The following is a 19,864-nucleotide window of genomic DNA, read 5'->3' on the forward strand; positions in this document are numbered from 1 at the left end:
TGTTATTTTATTCTTTATTCTGTTTATTATTGAGGTAAAAGTCAGATAGGATTGGGCAGATGACTGTTGACTGTTGTCAGGGTTTTAATAAGTCAGTGGCGCACCTGTATTTCCTGCCACCAAGATAGAAACATGGCAGAAATTTACCTGAACACACCTCACTTCCAGACCACCACACCCATCAGTGTATCAGATGTATTCCTAAACTCTAATGCTATTTAAACAGCGCAGTTTTTAGCACAAGGCGTGAAAATTAAGACTGTTAATGGGGTGTAAGATAGCAAAGAGCATCGATAGAGCCCTAAGTGTGTTAAGATGTTTATAATACACTGAATTTGAACAGCTATCTATTTGAATGTGCTGTATATCAGCTTGTTTCGATTAAAGTCAACCACTTCAGAGACTAGAGAGTAAATACAAAACGAAGAACAATCCTACAACAACCAAATCTGTGTCTACTGCATTCATACACACCCATCCGGCACATTCCACACCACGACACACTACAAAACTCTCAAACCACACGGAACTAAATACACTGAAAAAAAATTATTCGTAAAATTTACTTACAACTTACAAGTACAACTTTCTGCATTTGCTTTTTTAAGTTAATTCAATTTCATGTAAATGTAAGTAACTTCAACTCAGTTTTAAGACTTAAATGTTACATACAGTAAATAAGTGAACTGAACTTCAGTTAATTCTTTCTTTTAGTAAACTTTACTTCATTTCTGCATACAATATTACCTAATTACAATTACTTAATTTATACAATATTACTCAAATAATTTATGATACATAATATATTATAATTCCTGAAATTTAAATATTTTTAGTTAAAACACACATTCAAATATTTACATAATATATAATTAGATTTACTTTGTAAACAGACCAAGTCTCACTGTCTCAACACATGGATGGCATGTAATACATTTTTTTTATACTAAAAATAATATTACATGCCATCCATGTGTTGAGACAGTATTTATAAATTTCAGGAATTATAATATATCATGTATCATACATTATTTGAAAAATATTGTATAAATTAAGTAATTGTATTTAGATAATATTGTATGCAGAAATTAAGTAAAGTTTACTAAAAGAAAATATTGACTGAAGTTCAGTTCACTTATTTACTTTATGTAATATTTAAGTCTTGAAACCGAGTTGAAGTTACTTAAATTTATCTGAAATTAAATTTACTTAAAAAAAGCAAATGCAGAAATTTGCAAAAAACTTTTTGTAAGTAGAAGTCATTTTCCTCATCATTTTTTTCAGTGCACAAAGAAAAAGGAAATGGAAACGGCGGAAATGAAGTGAGCGTGAGAAGTGCAGCGCAGACAGGCAGAGGATGTATAATGAAGGTTTCAGAGAGAAGGCGATGTGTGTGTGTGTGTGTGTGTGTGCATGTGTGGGCTGATGGTGGAGCTGGGTGGGCTACAGGGGGTCCCAGGGTTTGCAATATTGGGTTTAACTACAAGTTTAAACCTCAATTAACCTCTAAAATCAGAAATCTCTCAAATTTTCCTTCAGTTTTTCCACCGATGACCCCATATGCCCCGCCCCCTGGACCCACCCACCTCGACCGGCCACGCCCACACACTGCGGCCCCCGCACTCTCATTGCTCGTCCTCCCCGAACACGTCGTTCTGTTTCCGCTTCATGTTCTCAAAGTCAAAGTCAGTTCCCGTCATGCGCTTGTAGATGTCCTTGATGTCGTTGCAGGTGGTCTCGAAGTGGGTGGTGGCGTCGTACGCTCTGGAGCAGAAGATCTGTGGGGGAGAAGACAAATTGTATAAGGAGATGCACTTAAAATTTCGATATTCATATGATTATTATTACTATTATTAATACAGCAAATTAAGATCAATCCCTCTAAAGCAATTTATTTAAAGTCTCATTCCATCGTTTTTTAAAATTCATTTTAAAATGTCTATTTGTGGTCTCTAGCATGAATGAATGCCACATATCACCTCTGATTGGCTAACAGTTAGAAATGTTTTAAAAGACATTTAAAGACATTTTAAAAATAATAACAGTCTTTGCAGTGTCGTATATCACTTTACAACATGTGTAATAATGCTCAGCTAAGTGCAGTTCTGCCTCTGACCTAGTCTTAAGAGTCTCTGTAAACTGCAAAATCCACCGGAGATCCTATGTAAACCTATTGTTACTAACACACAGAGGTGGGTAGTCCAGGTCCAGAAAGTAAAAATCCACCCCGGGGTGGATGGAATCAATTGTACTTGGCTGGTGGTGTTCCTCCATAGACTAATTCTAACCGTTTGTTCCTTAGCTCTGAATTACTGTGTAAAACATATTAAACACTGATGTGTTATTCGCACAAATAACACAGGAATGAACTGCCATGCTGTTCCTAGCGCTGTTATTTCGCTCCTATCTGACGAGACAGCGGCGTCGCTGCGTGGCTTGAGTTCTGCCTGTGGGCGTTCCCGAGTTGAGGTGGGCGGGGCCATAAATACATGAAAAATTCACGGGTTGGCGTAGACATGGTGCTTTTTCTGATCGACTCGTTTTTCTGAACATTTTCTTTTACTAGCTACTGCAGACAATGGAGGCTGAAGAAGAGTTTCATATGCAGCATCATATACAACTCAGATAGAGCTATAGTATTTTACAAAGAACAAGAAAAAGTGGATTTTAGCGGAATGACACCTTCAAAGTCATTCCTCTAACATTAGAATTTGTTTTAGCAACGGAGCTAGAATTAAACAAAGCGTTCAGCATCACATATCACGATTGGTGCCCTATTTTAGCGATCTATAGTGCACTGGTCAATTGATCACCCAGCTCAATTTAAGGCGTATCAGTTTGTCTTTGCTATCGTAATGACGGGAAAAGTATACCTTGCGCAGCTTGAAACACGTAAAAGGCATGTACTAACTTTTTTCCAGAGCTGTACAAGTATTTACTAGTATTTTAATTGACAAAACCAATATAAATATTATTACATTTTACATTTTTTATTTACATTTAAATATCCGCTATAAAAACTTCTTCAGCGTCTTAAGAACAAAGTGTGATTGATCATAGTTAATCACAGATAATATTGTCGTGATTAATCTGATTCAATTTTTTTAAACGATTTACACTAATAATTGTTATTATTACTGGTATTATTATATAAAAAATAAGTTTTAAATGATCACAGCTCTACTGTAAACTGAGTAACAGTTCTGTGCCCAGGTCTAAAACAGTACTGTGTAACTACTACTACTAGCAATACAGTTATTCATTTACTTGTAAAAAAAAAACAAATTCAGTGCGAACTGGTTTATACATTCACTTTTATGGTTCTTGTTGTCTGTCTGTCTCTGCTCATGTCCATCCGCATGCTGCTGCTTCTTCAGATAATGATTAATGTGGAGTGTGACACTGACCTGACTCTCTGATCCATCATCTGACGCCTCGTACAGATCGCTGATGGCCACAAACCTGCAGAACCAATCAGAGAGCACAGCGCGTGAGAGAAACACAGAGAAACACAGGAAATCCCTGAGGAGATGTCACCTGACTCTCTGTGACCCAGTCTGCTTTATGAGTCTCCCTGAGGGCCCGAAAGCTTTAGACACACTTTAATTTCTTCTCACAGAACAGATCCTGACTGTTATCAGCCTTCTGACAGTACAGCCACTGATCTGTGATCAGCTTTAGCTGTCATATTTTAATATTTATGCAATAATACATGAGAGGGAATGCAATAACATGTAATACTGGTAGTGCATAATACAGCTATAGAGACTACCACAGTTTCTGAATCAGTTTCTCTGACTTTGCTATTTATAGGTTTATGTTTGAGTAAAATGAACATTGTTGTTTTATTCTATAAACTACAGACAACATTTCTCCCAAATTCCAAATAAAAATATGGTCATTTAGAGCATTTATTTACAGAAAATGAGAAATGGCTAAAATAACTAAAAAGATGCAGAGCTTTCAGACCTCAAATAATGCAAAGAAAACATGTTCATATTCATAAAGTTTAGAGTTCAGAAATCAATATTTGGTGGAATAACCCTGTTTTTTAATCACCATTTTAATGCATCTTGGCATCATGTTCTCCTCCACCAGTCTTACACAATACTTTTGGATAACTTTATGCCTGCACTCCTGGTGCAAAAATTCAAGCAGTTCAGTTTGGTTTGATGGCTTGTGATCATCCATCTTCCTCTTGGTTATAGTATTTTTTTATTTGGTAAAATAAAAAAAAAATCTTCATTTTTAAGTGGACTCTTATATTTTTCCAGAGCTGTATATCACTGAGTAACAAAAGAAAACATTTTTTTTATCTCACAATTTAAGCTAGGCTAATTATCGAGTAGCATCACAGCGCTAACGCTCAGAGAAAAGTGCAGCGACTCGGTTCTGATACATCAGCTCACAGATGCAGCCTTGTTCTGATCCACATTACCCTAGGAGGGGAAAGAGCACCATCTACTGTACCCACCCAGAGAGAGCAAGGCCAATTGTGCTCTTTCGGGGCTCTGGCAGCTGATGACACATGCTCTACACACTACTCCTGTATGTGTAGCTCAATAAATATGACCCATATCTTCTTAACAGCACTGCAATCCCACATTTCCTTCTAGGCACAACTATTTTTGCAACAATTAAAAATGAAAGTATGAAAGACTGACTTCTGGTCGATGGGCTCCAGCAGCTCCAGAGCGGGTTGGATCTCAGCCTCAGGGTCGCTGGTCTCGACTGTGGTGCTGACTATGGCGATGTACTTGCCCTGCGCTGCCACATTATGGGCATAGGAGATCATACACACGTATATATCTGAAAGAGAGAAACACATGGTGAGAAAGCTGTACTTTTCCCGCTGTTACGATAGCAAAGGCACACCGACACAACCTAAATCAGGCTGCGTGGTGCACTGCATGTCCATAGATCGTTAAAATACTATACTGTGATCATTTTCAGTGCTCAAAAAATATTGATCAGTTGTTTATAGAGTGTAAATGAAGCCTGCTTAGTTAAATTAAAGCCCCACTAGGTAGGATTTCCTTGATTTTCTCTCTTTTTAAAGAAGTAAAATTACAGCTTGAAACTCACTGCAGTGCTGCATTGAGGTGTAATAGGAGGAACAGCGGTGCTCTCGTGTCTGTGCCGGAGCTCCTCTGAGCTCAAACCAGACTCTGTAAGTTTTCCGAGGCGGCCGCGACCAACGCTCGCGAGAACTGCGACCTGCTTTCCGACCTTTAGTTCTAACAGTTCTACAAGGACTACTGGTTCATTCTTTACAAACTAACATACAGACACTCTGGCAGAAGCTGGGAAGAGACCGAATATGTCTGTGAAAGGCAGAAAACGAGAAAGAGAAACTAATCCGCCTGAAACATTTATTACACTCTGCAAGTGTAGGGGGAGCCCACGAGCACAAAATCTCAATCCTACCTAGTGGAGCTTTAAGTGCAGCAAACATTAAATGTAAAAGTATGACACGGTAATTTAAACTGTAAACCCATATGTTGAATTGTTTGAACTCAAATAATTTAAGTCTTACATAAGTTTTAAGTTTTACATAAAATTGGATATTTCTAAACATTACTCAACTATTTTGAGTTAGTTGAACATTTGTGGGCACATATATACATTCAAACTGAGATATTTAAGTTTGAGTTGAACCAACTTACGATAACTAGAGTATAGTCTGTTTTGCCTTTGGCAGCTTCTTTTCCATTGGCTTCTGTCACAATCTATTTGCATACTGGGTGTGTCCAACAGTTTCTGACAGATACTCACCATCAGTGTGTAGTGATTCCCCCTGGGCTAGCATAGAAATAAATCAAGTTTCCCCTTTAGTTGTAAAAACTTGATGTTTTAATTTAAGAGTTAATTTAAGAGTTAAGTAACTCAACTTATCTGGTCTTACAGTATAACAAAAATAAAAGCGTTAAATCAACTTTCCCTTTAGTTGTAATAACTTGATGTTCTAAGTTATGTTAACTTAATTTTCATCATCCATTACTTAACTTTTTTAAGGCAACCGGTTTCCTCAAAAATTTTTAAGTAAATTCAGCTTATCCAGGCTTACAGTGTAAAATGTTTTTTTTAAGAATCTGCCACTTTTTTACCGTATGGACCAGCTCTACCCGGCAGCACGGCGTCACTCACCAGAGGTGCGGTTGACTTGGTTCTGGGGGATGATGATCTGGCAGGAGTTGGCGTCGTTGGTGTTTTTGATTGGATGGCTGAGGATACAGATGACGCGGATCACCTGACCAGCTTTACGTACGCGGTCCTGCACGTAACTGGGGTCACAGATCAGCTGCTTACAGCGAGCCACCTGGAGGAGAAACCATCACAGTTAGGGTCTGTTATATAATAAAAGTAATTAAAATGTTAGTAAATCTACTTTTTATCAGTTTCGTCTAATACATTACCTCTCCTTCAGACTTCACTCCCACCACACGTCCTCCCTCCATCACGATCTCTTCCACCGGCTTGTTCAGCATGTACGTCCCTCCATAGATCGCACTTAATCTAAAAAAAAGAAAGAATGAAAGAATTACAAAAGGAAAAAAAAACAGCAGTTCTTATTTTCTATAACATATCTACCAGATATACAGCACTAATATATGTTTTATATGTTTTTTTTTTATCACAACCTATTTTATCTGTACTATAATCACACACTGTACATCCTGTACATCTGCACTCCTGGACACTATTTACACTTTACATAAATTCAATATTTGTACAGGTTTATATTCAGTATTACCTTATTTATTCTGTATTACTACACAATCTACATGGTATATATTTGTATAGTTTGTATTTATATATTTGTGTATACATTCTTTGTCCACTATAGTAGGCGAGATACTTACCTTGAGGTTACAGCATTTTTTTTATTTTTATTATAGCTTATAAGATATAGTTAATTTTTCAAGCCTCAGTTATCATCTATCTATCTACCTACCTACACTGTAATGCCGGATAAGTTGAATTTACTTAATAAAATGTGAGGAAACCGGTTGCCTTAAAAAGTTAAGTAATGGGTAATAAAAAATTAGGTTAGCATAACTTAGAACATCAAGTTATTACAACTAAAAGTTGATTTAACTTTTTTTATTTTTGTTAAACTGTAAGACCGGATAAGTTGAGTTTACTTTACTTTTTTAAGGAAGCTGATTTGCTCAATTTTTTAAGTAACGGGGAATGAAATCTTGAGTTAACATCAATTAAAACATCAAGTTATTACAACTAAAGGGGAAGTTGATTTATTTCTAAGGGAGCCCAGGGGGAATCACTACACACTGATGGTGAGTGTTAGTCAGAAACAGTTGGACACGCCCAGTGTGCAAATAGATTGTGCCAGAAGCCAATGGAAAAGAAGCTGTTAATGGCAACAGACTAAACTCAGTTATTATAAGTTGATTCAACTCAAAGTTAAAAAACAGACTTAAATCATTTAAATTCAAACAACTTTTGAGTTTACAGTCTATCTATCTATCTATCTATCTATCTATCTATCTATCTATCTATCTATCTATCTAGTGGTGAAATTTCTGTCTGATTTCTTGTATTTTTGTGGCTGAACAACATTATACTGAATTTAAGTTTTAGAGTAATGTGGTGCATCCCTGATTGAGTGTGTGTGAGTGTGTGTGTGTGTGTGTGAGTGTGTGAGTGATGAGCTGTGTGATTACCTGGCGAATCCCTGAGGCAGCTCTCCGAGTCCGTACAGAGGGTACAGATAGGGGCTTTTCCCATAGCGAGCCAGTGATTCACTGTACAGCTTAATACGGTTTATAGTCTCCAGACAAGCCTGGTCCAGGTAACTGCGACAGAGAGTGAGGAGAGAGAAAAAGAGAAAGAGAGTTCAAGTTCCAGTAGTTTTATTGTCAATACTGCATATGTACAGAGGATTAAAATTACATTACTCTCTTCAAATTGATAGTAGACTAATGTACAGCAACATAATTATAAATGATAAAAGAACGACACTAAATGTACAATACAACAAGGTCACATATATAGACATATGTGAGACGAGAGACACAAGACAATAGGGGGGAGAGGGGATTAAAGAGCATGACTTTAGTTTCCGCCTGTTCTCATTTTTCCGCGCATTCTTGGGCTTCCTATCTTTTTATAAGGGCGTTTTTTTTCCCGGCAGTGTCCCAATTCACTAGCCGGGGTAGCTGTGACGACAAGGGTTTGATCCCGCGTGAGGAGTGGTGTGTTTATTTATTTATTATTTCCTTTCTTCTTGGCTTTAACTGCTTTGAATTCAACTGTTCTGCAGTTGGGTTTAACAACACTCTGGGCTGGAGAGCTACTAGTCTGTAGCACTCCATCCCATTACACTTCATTTTACAAGTGGCTTTTAAAATATCTGGCCCGCGGCCAAACTTAATTGCCGACCCCTGTGCTATAGTCTATCATTATTGTGAACTTTTTCCTTTGCTGGATGCACCTACTCATCTGTCCTGTAGAGGGCGAGAGCGTGGCCTGTGAAATCGATCACATCCTGCCCCAGATCAAACTTCTTATACACGTCCCGCATGGTGGTGGTTTTAGGGTCCACACCCTCAAAGGTTTTGGGGTCGTTCTCATCGAAGTTAGCCACAAAAACCAGGAACTTCCGGAATCTCCTCTTCTCAAACATTCCCATCAGATCTGAACACAAAGAGAACAACAGTGATTTCTATACTACAAAAATATCTGGATTTCAGTTTGTTGGAAATGTTAAATATTCTTTAGGGTATTAGAAAATCCCAGCAGACTAAGGCATTGCCACTATTATCGGGTGATCGCTGGTTCGAATCCTGCTCATGCACCTTGCCATCAGCTGCCGGAGCCCTGAGAGAGCGCAACTGGCCTTGCTCTCTCTGGGTGGGTACAGTAGATGGCGCTCTATCCCCTCATCAATTCTAGGATGATGTGGATCAGCACAAGGCTGCATCTGTGAGCTGATGTATCAGAACCGAGCCGCTGCGCTTTCCTCCGAGCGTTAGCGCTGTGATGCTACTCGGCAATGCTGCATTAGCAACAGTTCAAAAAGAGGCGGAGTCTGACTCTGAACTGAGAGTTTTGTGCAGTAGAACTGATTCAAAACTGGCTTGACTCTTAAAATGTTGTGCCACATATTTGTTTTCCTTAATTTTTCTCTTAGAATGAATATACTGATTTGTAAATAAATCAATATATCCAAATATGACACTTTTATGTTTTGCAATACTTAAAGGATAGGATAGGTTACAAAAAAGATTGGCTTTAGATAATGTTCACACCCTGCCTTCAGATTGGATAAAAAGTACCCTGATGTGGGGCGCCGAGTGGTCCAGGGGTCTAAAGCGCTGCCACTATGAGCGGGAGGTCGCAGGTTCCAACCCCCGTTCATGCAGCTTGCCATCAAGCTGCCGGCGCTCAGAGGGACCACAATTGGCCCTCCGGGTGGGTAGATGGCGCTCTCTCCCCACATCACTCCTTGGGTGATGTCTGAAGCACAGGGCGTCTGTGAGCTGATGTACCAGAACCGAGTCGCTGCGCTTTCCTCCAAGTGTTAGCGCTGTGATGCTGCTACAGCAACAGCAGCTTGAAAAGAAACAGTGGCTGACTTCACATGTATCGAAGGAAGCATGTGCTAGTCCAACACCTGTTGTAAAAAGCGCTATACAAATAAATTTGATTTGATTTGATTTGATTTAGTCTTCACCCTCCTGGTGTGTTGGGGCATTACTAGTGATAGGGGGAGTCCTAATGAGTGGGTTGGGTAATTGGCCATGTAAATTGGGGAGAAAAATGGAAAAATTAGAAATGAAATTATATAAAAAAATAAAAAAGTACCCTGATTAAAAAAATAAAAATAAAACAGCATGGCCAGCTCAAGATGTTCAAGATGGAAAATGCTGTTCAACCAGCATGACGCACTGTATGACCAGTGTGAAAAAACATGACCAAGTCTATACTGTACACTTTGGAACATACATAATAGTATATACACTGGCAGTAACCAGGTGAATAGCACAAAGAAAAGAGTGTCTTGCCTACAGTCAAGCATGGGGTGGTAGCATCGTAGTCTGTGGCTACATGAGTGCTGCCAGCACTTCCCTTCAGAAACGGGGCAGTTTTCCAACATGATATCCACCCCAAACTCACCTCCAAGATGACATCTGCTTTGCAAATAAACTAAAGGTAAAGGTGATGGACTGCCAGTCAACCAAGCATGTCTTTAAACCTAAACCCTATTGAGCATCTGTAGGGCATCCTCAAATGGAAGGTGGCACCATCAAAATACATAATTACCAAAGACAGTCCCAGATGTGTTGGATTGTATTGTATGAAAATAATAGATGAATAAACTCATTTAAAAATCAAATAAAAAAAGTAAAATGCTGTAAATGTAAAGTGAATGTCATGGCAGGCGTCAGGCTGACTCACTGGAAGCTAGAGCCTCGGATTCTGTGGAGGGAACCTTATAGATCTTCCCTCCTTTATACACAAAACTGCCCTCCACCACCTTAAAGTCCAGGTAACGGGTCACTTCTGTGTACAGCAGCATCTTCACCAGCTGACCTGGAGAAACACAGACAGGAGGAAACATGTATATCATCACTATTACGCAATATCCTTTATATGTGCTCATTTTATCTATGAACAAAATTATTGGGACACAACATTTATTGTTTCTTCTGAAATTAAGAGTATTAAAAAGAGTTTGTCTCTGCTGTCCAGAGAAGACTTTTTAGTAGACTTAGTAGAAAGTATTGTTGTGAGGCTTTGATTGCATTCAGTGACAAGAGGGTTCATTAGTGAGGTCAGGATGTTGGATGAGCTCTTCGTGAGCTTTGACAGCTTCGGTTGCAGTGCATTAACGGCTGATAACGGCACTCATAAAACCCCTCTCAGCCAATCACTTTGCGCTGTGGTATAATAACAATTATATAACAATACTGTAATTCTCTAATACTTGATATATCACAAGATAATTCCCTACGAAACTTCATGGATTTCTTGGTTACTTTAGTAAGTAAAATTGGAGTTTAAAAAATGTATATGTTTCTACCATCAATGTAATCTATAAATTGATAATGTATCACAAATAAAAACGATATGATTGCAATATTGATTTTTTGGTCTCACTCCTATGCACAGTTCAGCTTGATTTAGGGCATGGCAGCGTGTTTTTGCTATCGTAACGATGGGAAAAGTACACCTTGCATGACTCAAAACATGAAAAAGGCATATATAAATTCCCTTAATTATCCATGAGTGTGTTTTGGACAATGTAAAATAAACCAATCAGTGAGTCACTTGCCATTTCCTGACTTTGGCGGATTGTAAAGGTTTTTGTAAAGGTGCAGCTACCTGGGCGTGCTCAACTCTTCTTAGCCGAGGAAACTGATTTGCTTATTCACACTGTGAAGAATAGCTACCAACAGGCACACACTATGGGTTTGTGCATGGCTGCATGTCCATGTGTTGCATAACATGCAGGGGTGTACATGAGTTGGGGATGTGTCTTTGTTGACAATTCACTGCCAAGAAAGCAATGAACGTCTGACTTTCGACGTCTGTCTGCACCTGTGTTTTCTGGTGCCAAGATAGTAATACGCCAGAAATGTACCTGAACACACCTTATTTCCAGAACACCACGCCCATCCGTGTAGATTTATTCACACGAACTGTTGCTATTCATACGACATGGGCACAACGTGTGAATATAGACGGTTGGCGGAGTGTAAGATAGCAATGAGCATTACAATGGCCCATTGTGTGTATATATGCATATATGGTCCCACTCACCATTAGCCATGAGGAATTTGGGGATGAGGTCGACGTTCCAGTCTCGTCCTCGACCCATGGACTCTGGTGGGCTGTCCGGTAGGTCAAAGCGTTTGTAAAGCTGTGGAATAAACGCAGAGTCAGCGTCCAGAACTCGGCTACGAGCCAAAGCAGGAGCTGTGCATCAAATCAGGTCAAACTTCTGGCTCACAAACTCTACATCATCTTTAACACCACTGCTCTACCGCTCTCTCTCTCTCTCTCTCTCTCTCTCTCTACTTGATAGTGACCCCTTAACAAACGACAGGAAACACATATCCTAGCTTGAGTTGTTGCTAATCCAACAATTATTTCCAATAAATTCATATGCAAACTACCAGAATATTATAAAACTTTACATTTACTTACAATTACAATAGTAATACCATACAATATTGTATCATATTGTAAATACTGCATATATATATATACCAACATACAAAAAGTCATGGGCCAGAATTGATCCTGAAGTGTTACCTCATGGGAGAGATTAGGAATGTGACAGTTGGTGCAGATGGATGGGACGTTAATTTCTGAAGTTCTTAAAGTTCAGACTTTTTTTCCCATTTTCTCCCAATTTACACGGCCAATTACCCAACCCACTCATTATGACTCACTCCCCCTATCACTAATAATGCCCCCCAAAACCAGGAGGGTAAAGACTAGCACATGTCTCCTCTGACACATATGAATTCAGACTCCCCATCTTTTTGAACTTGCCGAGTAGCATCACAGCGCTAACACTCGGAGGAAAGCGCAGCGACTCGGTTCTATCAACATCACCCTAGGCGTGATGAGGGGAGAGAGAGCAAGGTCAATTGTGCTCTCTTAGGGCTCTGGCAGCTGATGGCAAGCTGCATAACTGGGATTCGAACCAGCGACCTCCCGATCATAGTAGCAGTGTTTTAGACTGCTGGACCAATTTGAGCCGAAGTGCAGACATTTAACAAACCTCAACAAAGGCTTGTTTGTTAGTTGATTAGTTAAATCAGGTGTACTGTAATCATACACATTACAATTCAGGGGTTACCGTTTAATATATTTGGATATATGGTGATACTCTAAGTAAGATGATTTATTAAAACAAAAAATATTACAATTTCAGACTGTCATACTATAAAAATGGAGTATTATATTTAAAAAAAATCTAAACAAAGAAAAAATTGACTTTTTATTTATTCATAATATTGGAATCTGAAGTCTGATTTCAGGAGGTCATGTGATCGGTACTCCGGACCGCACTTTCCGGTATACCGCCCAGCACTATTTCCTTGTTTACTGTAAAACAGCACAGATGTGTTTTGTGTACATACCTCCTCCAGCGGGGTGATGGAGGAGCTCTCCCCACCATAATAAGGGTTCCTGTCCATGTGCAGGACCTTCTTTCCATTCACAGACATGATCCCCGAGAGGATACACTCCTGAACACAAAGAAACACCAATCAGAGATCAATAAGACTTTAATTTAACACATTAATTTAACTTATTAACATTCACAGATATCCATGAGCTATATCTTCATTTAGTAACATCATGAAATTAACTAATGAAACAATGGCAAATTACTTGAAGAGATATTGTTCATAGGAATGCACAATGAAATTGAAAAAAAAAAACGTACAGTTCTGGAACAAATAAGAGACCAGTTAAAATGATGAGTTCCTTTGATTTTATCAAATTGAAAACCTCTGGAATATAATGAAGAGGAAGATGGATGATCACAAGCCATCAAACCACCAAACTGAACTGCTTGAACTTTTGCACCAGGAGTAAAGCAGCATAAAGTTATCCAAAAGCAGTGTGTAAGACTGGTGGAGGAGAACATGATGCCAAGATGCATGAAAACTGTAATTAAAAAACAGGGTTATTCCACCAAATACTGATTTTTGAACTCTTAAAACTTTATGAATATGAACTTGTTTTCTTTGCATTATTTGAGGTCTGAAAGCTCTGCATCTTTATTATTATTTCAGCCATTTTTCATTTTCTGCAAATAAATGCTCTAAATGACAATATTTTTATTTGGAATTTGGGAGAAATGTTGTCTGTAGTTTATAGAACAAAACCAAAAATGTCCATTTTCCTCAAAATATACATATAAATAACAAAATCAAGATATGCTGCAGTTAATTGTTTGTAGTAGATTTTGTTTTACATTATTTTACATTATTTTATTTTTGTTACATTTTTCATTCAGTTACACTCTACATTATTTTATACACATTTATACACATATTTTAGTATAGATTTATTGTTATATTTATACTAAATTAAGCTTGAATACATATTTAATATAACTAATTTGAATGAGAAAATTCAATGTTTTGTCACATCGCTAAGAATATAGTTATCTTATAAATACCCTGAAATATTGTGATATTATTTTAGGGCTTTATCACCCGCCCCTCCAGCAGCAGCCTGGCTGTATAGAGGAACAGGGGAACAGCCCTAAAGCAGCACCCCTGACTCAGAAACACAGCATCAGAGGAATAAAGTGAGAGACAGAGGAACTGGGGAAGTGCTCAGCACTGCACAGTCAGCACAGCACGCCTCCCACACCACAGATCAGCTGACTAACACAGAGAGAGGAGAGGTGCACCCTGGGATACGGCTAGCCCCCCAAACCCCACCCATACAAATGCATGAGCAGAGCAGAGCTGGCAGCTTTCTCCCCCGATACCCTCAATACCACCATAACCCTACAATCCTACAATCACCCTGCAATCATCCTGCAATCACCCTCCAGCTCACAACCTGTAATACACACAGCACCAGCACACACAGCACCAGCACACACAGCACCACAGCTCAATTCATCTATTATTGATGATTATCAGTCAACTGCTGACTAATGTTACTCAGTGGTAATGTGATATACTGCCCACAAGGTCTGCAATAGAGCTACAAGAATATAAAATAAATTATTATTATTATTAATAAAAAAAAAAAAAAAAAAAAAAAAAAAATAATAATAATAATAATAATAATAATAATAATAATAATAATAATAATACGTTAATAGATGGTATAACTTTAGAAACAAATGTAAAATCCTCCTGAGAAATTAGTTTTCAAATGTTTACTACTACTACTACTACTACTACTATTATTATTATTATTAGTAGTAGTAGTAGTAGTAGTAGTACTATTAGTAGTAGTAGTATTGATAATAATAATAATAATAATAATAATAATAATAATAATAATAATAATAATAATAATAATAATTGTGCTCTCTCAGGGCTCTGGCAGCTGATGGCAAGCTGCATTCCTGGGATTCGAACCAGTGATTTCCCGACGATAGCGGCAGAGTTTTAGAACACTGGACCACTTGAACCCGAAGTGTGGACATAATAATAACAATAATAATAATAGTAAAAGAGTGTGAAAACCAATTTCTTAGGAAAAACATTTTAGTTAATTGTTTGTATACAGTTGATTGAACATTTGTTTATAAAGTTATACCATCCATTATTAATTATAAGTGAACTGCTGACTAATGTTACTAAGTGGTAATGTGATATACTGCCCACAGTGTCTGCAATAGATCTACAAGTATATAAAATACATTACTGTTATAAACATGTATCATAGAATACAGTATTTCAATATTATTATTATTATTATTATTATTATTATTATTATTATTATTATTATTATTATTATTATCAATACTACTACTACTACTAACAATAATAATAATAATAATAATAATAATAATAACAGGAGAAACCTTTCATTTTATTGTTTGTATACAGTTGGCAAATACAATTTACATTTGTTTAAAAGTTATACCATCTATTACTGATTATTAGTCAACAGCTGACTAATGTTTAACAATAATAATAATAATAATAATAATAATAATAATAATAATTATAATAATAATAATAATAATAATAATAATCAGTAAAATATATTTGCCAACTATATACAAACAATAAAATGAAAGGTTTCTCCTGTTATTATTATTATTGTTAGTAGTAGTAGTAGTAATAATAATAATAATAATAATAATAATAATAGTAATAATAATAATAATAATGTAAAAAAACGAATTTCTCAGAAGGAACCTTTCATTTTATTGGAATCTGAAATATACAGCAAATACATTTTTAAATTTTGTTGTAAAATTATACCCGGGTATCTAATCTCTTCAAGCTCTAATTGTGTAGATCAGCATCAGCAGATAAAGTATATACAAGTGTAATATATCTGATATCAGCATCAGACCAGAATTCCCATATCTGTACATCACTAATCATTATATTATATTACAATATATTTAAAGCTTGACTCACTGATAAAGTCAGTAAACAACATAACTAATAATGAATAATAATATAATAATATTAATACATAATAAATAACTGTGTGGTAATTAAGTTGGGCAAGGCTGGAGGGCCTGCTGTTAACTCTGTTACTCCAGCAATAGTAGTAGTATTTATATAATTATTAATACATTATTATTATCAGTTAACATGACCTTTAAATGAATTAAAACTGGTGTTTTGGTAAAACAAACACTTTACTATGATTAAAACTCTGTTACTCAGATTTGTAACAGACGTCAATGATCCAAAATATCATGATGATACTAATAATACACTCAAAATATAATATGTCCATATATCCAGGATTAAAGTAAAATAAATGATACCAGACAGATATAATCTGTCTCTAGAAGATATATAATGGGAAATGAGAACAGTGTGAATTTTTCTTTTTTTTTTTCTTTTTTTTGCTAAAAACAGTAAAAAAGTAGCTCCCTGATGTGATAATTAGAGGCGGGCGATATGGAACGATAGATATTATTGCATGCGATACGATATGACACACCGCTAATGTATTGTTTATTACCAAATTATGTGTATTTTTGCGAAAGATCACATGACCTGGGCCTCCAGAAAGAGGAATGAAACGAAAATGCACATTTTGCAAAAAGCTTTATACAATGATGCAACGCTATAATATTGCATTACTGCCTTATTACACAACTTATTACACCACATGGTAGTTATATATTAGCTAAAATATAGACATTGCCCATATCAGTCTAAATATTTTATATATTCTTTTTCCTGTTCCTAGTAACTTTATCTTCATTTTGAATTCTAAATATTACTGTAATTCAACACTAATGATGATAAGTGTCTATTGCATCATACAATACACATATATTTACTTATATAACATTACTTAGAATGGCATACTTCCATGCATGCATTTGCACAGGCCTACTGTTCCCACACAGCATAATATGGACAATGCAACCCAATACAATATCACAATACAACCAGCCTGAGCCCTGAGAGTATTCAGTTCATACATATAAAGAGCATTGAGGACACTGCATTGTGTGCAGAATAAGAACTGCACAGTGCATTCAACCAGACTGCAGGGGAATATAAAGGGCGTGTTATGGGGGCCTTATGGAGTAGTAGCTAGCAGCACCACGTAGCATCATCTTCACTGGGCTGGGTGGGTCTAGGCCTAGTCTAGCCGCCCATTATATATTATAAATATATATTATATTCAATAGAGGAGTCTAATGTTGATGCACATGTTGGATTATAAGAAAAAAGCATGCAAAGTGCATGTGCAACGTGTCTAAAGAAAGATGCATGATGCCCAATGCAGCAGGAGGGTTTATACAGCATGCTATGTAGCTCTATAGCTAAAGATCAAACCATTTAAACCATCTATCTCATGCATTTTGTAGATGCCACTGAAACACGCCCCCAAGACCACAGCAACCCCCGTGCACGTGCATTAGATCTCATTAGATCATTTAACGTGGTTATAACCATAAAAAAAAAAAACATGAATAGCATCAATTGCATCAGTTGCATCATTGCAACACTAAAACAGTGCAGCATCTGCCTGCATTACTGTCGACATATTACATAATGCATGGCTGCGTTATGGAGGCTGGCAGATGAGACAGGTTTTTGTCTACTGAATTGAAAGCTTTTGTTACATTGTAACACTCTAGCCCTTTGATGTTTCTTGTTTTTGTTTGTTTGTTTGTTTGTTATCGAAGACGATCATCTAGCTGTCTTACCGTCAGTCCCGTGCCCAAAACGATAACATCATACTCCTCATCCATGATGAAGACAGACCGGGTGTGTTGCTCTGTGTGTGTGTGTGTGTGTGTGTGTGAGAGAGAGAGAGAGAGAGAGAGAGAGAGAGAGAGTGTCTTCCTTTCCTTCCTGCAACAAAGTGTCCAAAGCAGGATGACACTTCAAAGGGAATTCCAAAAGCGCCCTGTCCTCTCTTTGATCCCGTCAGATAATCGTTTGAACCTCGAGGAAAAAACGATACATTTAAAAGCCGTATTCTTTTCTTCGCTCTGCCTCCTCGACCCCGCGTAGCAGCGCTGCTCCCAGAACAGATCCTTCCGCGTCGACAAATAGGGCGCCGCCCTAATTCCCCCTCCCGTCCCTGGCTGCTGCTGCTTCCCTTCCTTTTGGAGTGTGTGTGTGTGTGTGTGTGTGTTGGGGGGGGCTCAGGCAATATTTTTCTCCTCTTTAAACAAGCTAAATATAACCACCATGTGGTGTAATGAGTTGTGTAATAAAGCAGTAATGCAATATTATAGTGTTGCATCACTGTATAAAGCTTTTTTGCAAAATGTGCATTTTCATTTTCCTCTTTCTGAAAACCCAAGTCACGTGATCTTTCGCAGTTCCACGTCACTTCTTCATTTTTATGGATAACAAATTACACATATTTTAGTAATATACATTAGGAGTGTGCCATATTGTATTGTTCAAAATACTGGATATCGTGAACGATATTATACCCTGAAATATCTATTGCGCCATATCACCCACCCCTAATTACCATACCAGGGTGCTACTTTTTTACTGTTTTTAGCAACAAAAAAGAATAATTCACATTGTTCTCATTTCTCATTATATACAGTATCTACTCAGTCAGATTATATATTTCCATTATCATTTACGTATTTTACTTTAATCCTGGATATATGGAGATGTTATTATATATGCAGTGCATTGTTGGAAATATTTTTTTATTCTTGTATTTTTTAATATCTCAGCTAGGGGTGTGCCATATCATGTCGTATGCAATTTAATTAAAATTTAATTTTCATTTTGTAATATCCAGTAAAGTATACAGTAAATAGCTTTAACTGACGTTTAAGGTTATTAGGTTGTAATCCAAAATATAGCAGGAAATACTTAACTAAAAAGCTAAAGAAAAAAAGAAAATACATTAAGAAATGAAGAAAAAAAGTAGTTTGAAAGGGGCACTGGGTGATGTATGGGTTTAGAGGTGGGGCAGGAGGGAGAGCAAATTGGCTGAACAACGGTAGTGTGGCTCAGATGGCTGGATCTCAGCAAGGGTGGTTATTATTGATAGACTGATCTGCAGATTGTGATTTGTCTGCATAGCAAAGTACGTAGACATATCGTTGTTGCCTATAGCACAATTAAACCTGAGAGGGCGCTGCAGAGGTGGAAATTACCACAATAAAAGTGTAAAAAAAAAATTAGCAGGACTGGTATGTTTTATTACTTCAAAGGAACACATTTCAGCTATGAATGGGAAAAAAATATATAAATAAATATATCATATATATATATATATATATATATATATATATATATATATATATATATACAGTGAGTCCAAGAAGTATTTGATCCCTTGCTGATTTTCTTCGTTGGCCCACTAATAAAGACATGATCATTCTATACTTTTAATGGTAGATGTATTCTTACATGGAGAGACAGAATATTAAAAAGAAAATCCAGAAAATAAATCTAAGGAATATATATTAATTGATTTGTATTTCATGGAGTGAAATAAGTATTTGATCCCTTAGTATTCATTAGCAGTTCTGGCTTTTACAGACCAGTTAGACACTCCCAATCAACTTGTTACCTGACCTGAAGCCACCTGTTCTCACTAATCACTTGTGTGAAAAACACCTGTCCACAGAATCAGACAGATCACACAGATTTCAAGTCTCCAACATGGGTAAAACCAAAGAGCTGTCACAGGACCTCAGAGTCAGAATTGTTGACCTTCA

At 37.0% G+C, this 19,864-nt stretch overlaps 1 protein-coding gene across 1 annotated transcript; it reads right to left on the reverse strand.

Annotated features, from left to right (window-relative positions):
- Positions 1-1,173: 1,173 nt before the first annotated feature.
- LOC103035678 (rab GDP dissociation inhibitor alpha) lies at positions 1,174-18,231 on the reverse strand. The gene is made up of 11 exons (XM_022676805.2): positions 17,870-18,231; positions 13,119-13,226; positions 11,788-11,887; positions 10,423-10,557; positions 8,460-8,658; positions 7,686-7,817; positions 6,417-6,516; positions 6,148-6,319; positions 4,665-4,809; positions 3,408-3,462; positions 1,174-1,778 (listed from the first exon to the last, which is right to left on the reverse strand). Exons 1-11 carry the CDS (start codon positions 17,912-17,914, stop codon positions 1,626-1,628), a joined length of 1,344 nt encoding a protein of 447 aa, XP_022532526.2. The 5' UTR covers positions 17,915-18,231; the 3' UTR covers positions 1,174-1,625.
- Between the last annotated feature and the right edge of the window lie 1,633 nt (positions 18,232-19,864).

This window comes from Astyanax mexicanus, chromosome 13, assembly GCF_023375975.1.
Source record: "Astyanax mexicanus isolate ESR-SI-001 chromosome 13, AstMex3_surface, whole genome shotgun sequence".
Taxonomy (NCBI): Eukaryota; Metazoa; Chordata; class Actinopteri; order Characiformes; family Acestrorhamphidae; genus Astyanax; species Astyanax mexicanus.

Bases quoted from the DNA above. Each gene is read 5' to 3' on its own strand.
- LOC103035678 (XM_022676805.2), bottom strand. From the start codon at position 17,914: ATGGATGAGGAGTATGATGTTATCGTTTTGGGCACGGGACTGACG. The intron at 6,320-6,416 runs GTAATGTATTAG...TTTCTCCTCCAG, and splicing joins GAGTGAAGTCTGAAGGAGAG to GTGGCTCGCTGTAAGCAGCT. The intron at 1,779-3,407 runs GTCAGTGTCACA...TCTCCCCCACAG, and splicing joins ATGATGGATCAGAGAGTCAG to ATCTTCTGCTCCAGAGCGTA.